This window comes from Andrographis paniculata, unplaced genomic scaffold (genome assembly GCF_009805555.1).
Source record: "Andrographis paniculata isolate CXL003 unplaced genomic scaffold, ASM980555v1 Contig22END, whole genome shotgun sequence".
NCBI classification, from domain to species: Eukaryota; Viridiplantae; Streptophyta; class Magnoliopsida; order Lamiales; family Acanthaceae; genus Andrographis; species Andrographis paniculata.
The window spans coordinates 2,283,216-2,290,902 of NW_026137513.1; the positions used below are offsets into that span (position 1 = coordinate 2,283,216).

Consider the following 7,687-nt stretch of genomic DNA (forward strand, 5'->3'; position numbering starts at 1 on the left):
GAATATAGCCATTGCAATATTTACTATAAATACACTACATACTTACTTCATATGATCTTCACCATCTCCTTAAATCATCTCTCTTCATTTTCTTATCTCTATATTTTCTCCTGAATTTCCTACGAATGGATCCCAACTCTCAAAATTCATCCAACTCTCAAGATCCCCAAAATTCTTTTCGATTTTCAAGTTTTATGAACATGTTAGGAAATCAACCAATGTTCCCTACATCTAATGTTCCATTTCAGCCATTCAATCCTCCACCATATTATCAAATTCCTCCAAACTTCTATCCTCCAAACTTTCAAGCATTCGGAAGTTCATCATCTCCTCAATTCATGATGCAAGCCACTGAAGCAATGGATACTCCACAATACTACACACCTATCAATTTAGCAGATGATAATGTTCCTGATAATACAAAAAATAAAGATACAAGGAAGGTGTGGAGCTCGACCGAAGACAAACTTCTAATCAGTGCATGGCTAAACACAAGTAAAGATGCCGTAACCAATACTGACCAACCAAGTAGTGCTTTCTGGAAAAGAATCGCATCGTACTACATGGAGAACAAGCCTGAAAGTGCAACGAGCAGAGGTGTTACTCAATGTAAAAATCATTGGAGTAAAATATGTAAGGCTGTGCAAAAGTTTGTTGGGTGTTATGAGGAGGCTAATCGAAACATAGGCAGTGGACATGCAAGCAAGGATGTCCTCAATGCAGCAAAGAAGATATATTTAAATGACGGTGAGAAGAAAGATTTCGTCCATGAAAATGCTTGGCGTATACTCAGAGATGAGCCCAAATGGAAGGCCAGTTACTGCGAATCATCTCGTAACAGTGGTGGAAGTTCAAAGCGAACGAAAACAAGTGAAGATGGTGGTTATTCAAGTTCGTGTCCGACGACACCATACTTTGATGTGGATGACCCAACTCCTCCTACTCGCCCACCCCTCCCCCCCCCGGTGTTAAAGCAAGTAAGAAGAGGGGGAAACATGTGCAAAACGAGGAATTCAATTCAAATCCTACTGAAAAATATGAAAAATTTTACGAAAAAAGCAGCGAATTTAGCTCAAGTATGGAACATATGGCAGCAGTCAAGGAACAAAGTTTGAAGCAACAATCCGAAAAAATAGAAGCACTTCTAAAAGCTAAAAGATTGGAAAAAACAACGAGGAAGATTGATCGGGATGCTAAACGACTACAACTTGCTTCAAATAAGATGGAGATGCTCATGATGTTAATGGCCAAAAGTGATGATAATCTGACTGATTTTGAAAAAGGAGTGAAAGAAAGGTTGGCACGCGAATGCTTTCTGTAAGTTTGCATTCAAATTTATTAGGATTTTTTCATGTTTTTTTAATTATTATATATATTGTCTGCAATTTTAATTAGGTTGTATAACTTTGCATTTAAATTTATGAATAATTTTATGCATTTTCAATTAATATCTGTATTGTGTGTAATTTTAATTAAATCATGTAAATTTATTTTTAAATTTATGAATATTTTCATTTACTTTTATTTTTATTTGTATTATGTATAATTTTAATAAAGTTATATATGTTAATAAAAAATTACTTTTTAATCAATAATTATAATTAAATTAATAGTAGATATTAGATTAAATGTTTTATAAAATATTCATTAAAAACTATTTAAAATAAAAATAAAAATATATTTAAATTTTCTATTATTACAAATATTAAATAAAATTTATATAATAAATTTAAATAAAATCTTTAAAACAAACAAATTAGTATAAATATGATATATATAATTTTAATATTATTAATTAAATATAAAAATAAGCACTTGGCCCCAGCCAAAATGAGGAATTATAAGAAAGAACTTCAACCTCGCAGTATTCGGTTTCCTGTGTCAAATCAATTTTTTTTTTTTTTATTTTTTAATAAAATAGTGACGTGGGAGACGCTAAGTTGGAAACGCCTTCCGTTGTGGATGATCTAAATGGCCGGGCAAAGAGCCTACCCTACAAGACAAAGTGTGTGTTTTGAACGTGGTTTTGGAATTTGATTTTGGGATTTATCTAGGCATCTTTAATTTACAAATTTCAGTTTTAATTTTAAAATATAATTATTATAATAATTTTATTTTCTTACAAAAATATTTTTCAATTTTATATATCTACAATTAATATTATTTTTTTAAAAAATAAAAAATAAATAAAAACTAATATACAAAAAATTAAAGTAAAATTGCTTATAACTCTCCTGTGGTTTCGAAATTCAGCGTAAAATCTCCCTGTACTTTAGAAATTGCATGGTACCCCCTTATACTTTAAAAAACGTTGCATGAAACCCCACCACCATGAAATTTTCCTCGTGTGATAAGAAGATGATTTCCTATCTATATGTTTTGCATAGCGGGGGGTTTTATGCAATATTTTTGAAAGTATAAGTGAGCGTCTTACAATTTTTTAAAGTAAAATGGAGATTTATGCTGAGTTTTGAAACCATAAAGTGGTTTCATGCATCATTTTTTAAAGTACAAGGGGACGTCATGCAATTTTTAAAGTAGAGGAGGAATTTACGCTGAGTTTCGAAACCACAAGAGAGTTATGGACAATTTTGTCAAAAATTAATTATTATTATTATTATTATTATTATTATTATTTTAAAGAATACATATGGAGTGGATTGAAACAAATATTCTTCCACCAAACTCCATATTTTGGGGGTGTTTGAAGCTACCCTTATACACCTTTTCCAGAAATTTGTGTAAATTTGTTTGTAACACAGAAATTTAAGAGCAATAATTTCTACTTGTGAAATGAGTTCGAACTTGGAACTAATGTGTTTGTTTTGAGATTTGAATTTTAAGTTAAAGATTTAAATAGTAAAAATTTTGAATTAAAATAACATTAATACTGGCCGGGCAGAATCTGTAACGCAGAAACATAAAAAATTGATACTTAAAAGTGTGTTTGACAATTAGTGTTAGCGTTTAAATGATTCAATTAGTTGGTTTGAGTAACTGATTGTTTGTATTAAAGTGTTTGGTAAAACAACTGTTTGATTTTAGCTGTTTATATATAAAATGACAATTAAAAATATTTATATTTTACTTTTACATTTTTTTAATTGTATTTTTTAGTTTTAAAAACTTTAAAATTTTTGTTATTAGTTATTTAAAATTACGAATGTGTTATAAAATATTTTTGTTTTATTAATTTTATACGTGAGAAAAATAATAGTATATGTTTTTATTAAACATAATGTAAAATATAAAATAATAAAATGTTTGTATATATATTTATTATATTAATTATTGATTAATTTACTATATTTATAATTTTTCATAAATTATTCTATTTTATTTAATTTTAATTTAAAAATAAAATAATAATAAAAACATAATTATAGTTTACAAATAAATTAATTAATTTAAATTTATAAAAATAAAATTATAATTTAATGAATAATATATTAAAATAATTTATAATTACTGCAGTAGAAAATATATTTATATGTATGTGAAATAAATAATAACATTTTAAGGATAAATAAGGAATAAAAAAAATTAAAATGAAAACGCGCTGAGTTATATAGCTTTTCAGAAATTAATTTTTGGGACCAATAAACTATTTCAAAAAACTAATTTACCAAACATCTAAATTAGTTTTTTGACTAGTCAAAACAGGCCAAAAACTTTTAAATAAGCTCTTAAAAAAGCTTTTTGCCAAACACTTTTTTAATAAAACGCTAGTATTAGCAAAAGACTTTTATACCCTTAACCAAAATATTTCATTTATATTATCACAAATGCTTGAATAATCATTTAAAAATGAGTAAATTATATAATATCTTATTGTGTTTTAACAAAAATGTAAAAAAATCATATGTTTTATTTATAGCGTGAAACCCCTTTGTGTTAATGTAAAGTTTGGACGAAACATCCTCTTTGCTCAAAACTGATTTTTTCTTCTAAATAAAGACTTAAATTACGCAAGTTTCATACAAAAAAAAACCTAAAATATTTTAAATAATTTTTTTGAACAAAATAAATAAATAAATAAATAATTGATTAATCATTTATTTTTATAGTTTTTATAAAAATCAGATAATAATTTGTTTTCAAAAACCATAAAATGAAAGATTTAATAAATTATTTATTTATTTTTTTTCAAAAAAATTATTTAAGATATTTTGCGTTTTTTATTTGTATTAAACTTGCGTAATTTAGATATTTATTTAGAATCAAATGTAAGTTTTGGACAAGAGGGTGTTTCGTGCAAATTTTACATTAACATAAAGAATTTCACACAATAAATAAAAAAAAAGATGATATTTTATGCATTTTTATTAAAATACAAGAGAGTATTATATAATTTTTGCTTTATAGATTTTGTCAATAATGATTACTTATAAAAATAAGATATATTTATTAATATATTTAAATTGTATAGTTTATTAATATCATATCGCATATAATATGCATAGATAGTTTATTAATATATATGTTTATTGTTTAATATTATTTTTTAATATATAATATATTTTACTTAAATTGATGATTTTGTTCGTTATTTCAAATTTTATTTTATTCTTTGAGTAATATATTTTTTCTATATTTATTAGTACCAATAAGTAGTTTTTCTTGAATCAATATATTTTTCTAATCTATTATACTTTTTTTGTCCCGCTGCAAGGTTGTAATTTGGTTTTTGCGTCATTGTATTTGACATTAAAATATTTTTATATTTGAATAATTTACTCTAAAAATGTCATTGTATTGGTATTATAAGAAACTAATAAACATATTCTTGTATTTTCTTGTCGATTTGTACTACGTCTTGATATAATAATTAATATTTAAAGATCAATATGAAAAAGCCAATGACAATCTTGCAGCGAGACGGAGGGAGTATATTGATTTTTCTTTTTTCTTTTTTACCGTAAAGTTCAGGTTTATAATTTAATTTTTATTTTTTTCCATCTCAATTGAAAGTAAAATGCGTATGTAGTTATATTTTGAGAAAAAATTTACGATATTATTTATTTTCCTATTCTTATTCATTTTAACATAATATTTATATATAATTTTACTTTTTAAAATTTATGTATTTGCATTTTTTTTTCAACAATATTTTCCACATGTCTCTAATCTTATTCATATATCTTTGCCTATTTTTTTCATCAATAATCCTCTAAAAAAAATTCTAACTATTTTCTTCTTTAATATCTAATAATCTAAAATACTAGTAATATTAAATAATCAATTTTTGGAGATTCACCTAAAAAATGATCTCTTTATTTTAACTAATAATATATTGTCAGATAATATAAATTCATTATAAATATATGGGCAATTACATTATATCATCAGATAATATAAATTACTGCAAGAAAAATAAGATGAAAGAAAAACATGTAACTTATTGTATTTTAAGTTAATTTAGACTTGTGAAACTAGATGCAACTTATATTTATCATCCTTGTAACATGTGTATATAATTGATTATTGTCTTGCAAAGAAATACAATGACTTTAAAACTCATAAGCATATATCATACATGTATTAATACCAGACCATTGTTTGAGTATACATCTTTATACTATTTTCACTTTACAATTGAATTGAAGGAACTACTCTATATTTAACTAGCTTTTGGGCAAAGTTCTAATCAAAGTTCATATGTGCTATATCTTTATTTTTATTTTGCTATTTCCAGAACATTCTCTTCCCCCACTTGATATACTACAATACTTCTGTTGTTTAGTCTTATTTGTTTCTTAAAGTTATTTTATTGCAATATTTGATAAGTTTTTTTTTTTTTTTCCTTTGCTATGTTTAATTAGCATTTTATTGTAAATTCTATTTAGAACATTGTTAGTTCTTGAAGTGAATCAATATATGCTATAATTATTCATCCATTTTAGGTTTTCTTAACTATTAATTTACTGAAATGAGTTCTTTCTTTAGCAATCACAATATTTTTCAGGTAAATATGTAACTATTTTCTTTTTTGTGATGAAAAATAAAGTCAAAATCTGGAAGCACATGCTACATCATTTGAAATAATTTTTTGTATAAATTTTTATGAACTAATTTCATAGATTTCTTATTATGTTTTATTGTGTGTGTATAGCCTCAATTCTTATTTCTTTTTCCACAAAAGGCCTTTAATATTGGTAAGATTATATCTAGGTTGCAAGTGATTGAAGTTGCCGATCATCCAGGGCGGATAAATCATCCATTTTATCTGGCTATATTATAATTCTGTGTTATTGATTACATATTGGGATTACATTGACAATATTTTCTAATTTATGACAACCCTTTTCAGGAACCATCATTTACCAAAATGCAGGCAAATATGTTCTTCCCTCCGGATAATGCTAATTACTTTCATGTGGTCATACAAGTTTATCATCTTGGCTAACTTTATATATGCATATATTTAGATGAATTTTATTGTTCATATGTCCCGTGCACTATAGCATTTATATGTGATCCTGGAGCTATCCAACATTTAATATCACATTTGTACATCAACCACTATAGGTTAGTCAAACATGTTTGCATGTGAGGCTGCATTTGTTTTGGATCAAATGCAAGATGTAGAAGCTACTATGGCTTTAGAAGCCATTGAATTCAGTGTAGAAATCAGATCCCTCGATGCTTCTTCCGCAGTCCTCTCATGGCTGTCCTTTGTCATTTCCCCTATTTCACTTCTCTCACTTTTTCTTACCATGAATTCCCCCTTCCCCCTCCCCCAACCGTCCCATTTTCACTTCAACCGCTGTTGTTGAAGAACTTCTGCAGTTTCATCGAAGAAACCAAGGTGAGTATCAGTTTCAACTGATTTAGTGTTTATTTTATTGATTTAATCTATCTGGACGAGGTACGAATGACTTTTTGTTTGATTCGAAGTATTAGGAACGCGAAGAAGAATGAAGATCTGTGCAATGAAATTAGGAGATTCTTATCCTCTGTTGGACTCCCTGAAAATCATGTGCCCTCCATGAAGGAGCTTTCTGAGCATGGCAGGTTTTAATTCTACAAACTAATTAGATTTTTTACTCAAAACAACTTACCAGTTACCACGGAGAATGTAATTAACAAATTTTTTGCTGCAATTATCATATATTTTTTGAGCATCTGCTGATTATTTTGTTATTATTTTGAGAATAGTAAAAAGTTTAAGAAACAATAAATATTTGATGTGATGCAAATAGATGTAATGTTTTGTATAGAAAATAAAATTTTGATGTAATATTTTTAATAAAAAATAGTTACCTCTTCGTCTCAATCCAAAAAATATACAGTTGATGAACAGTGACGAAAATGAGTTGACAACGTACATAAACTGAGCCATGTTTTGTTATGTTTTGTGTTTTTGTAAACTCAGATTGTAACTTGGAAGTCGGGCATACAGAGGGATCAGAACGGAACAGTGAATCAAAAACTTGTCCGAAAATGCATCTCTGTCTCTCCCAAAGAGCGAAAATCCAGCATTTGAAGAACAAGCATATAATGACAAGGATTCAGATTTCGAGGTAGAGCATATGTTTCTATTATCTACCATAAACACATCGATGATGCCTAAACAATTTTAGAGCTGTTCTGAATCCTACAAAAATATTTTCTTGTATAACACTTTTTGCTGACTTACTTTGGTCGAAATCTGTTTTTCATGAAAGGCTCAGGAATTGGAGACTCA

The 7,687-nt window shown here is 26.7% G+C and overlaps 1 protein-coding gene across 1 annotated transcript; it reads left to right on the forward strand.

Moving 5' to 3' along the window:
* Positions 1-200: 200 nt before the first annotated feature.
* On the forward strand, positions 201-1,321 carry LOC127245348 (glutathione S-transferase T3-like). Its single transcript, XM_051266180.1, has 2 exons — positions 201-891; positions 1,095-1,321. The coding sequence occupies exons 1-2, from the start codon at positions 201-203 to the stop codon at positions 1,319-1,321; spliced, it is 918 nt and encodes a 305-aa protein (XP_051122137.1).
* The last annotated feature ends 6,366 nt before the right edge of the window (positions 1,322-7,687 follow it).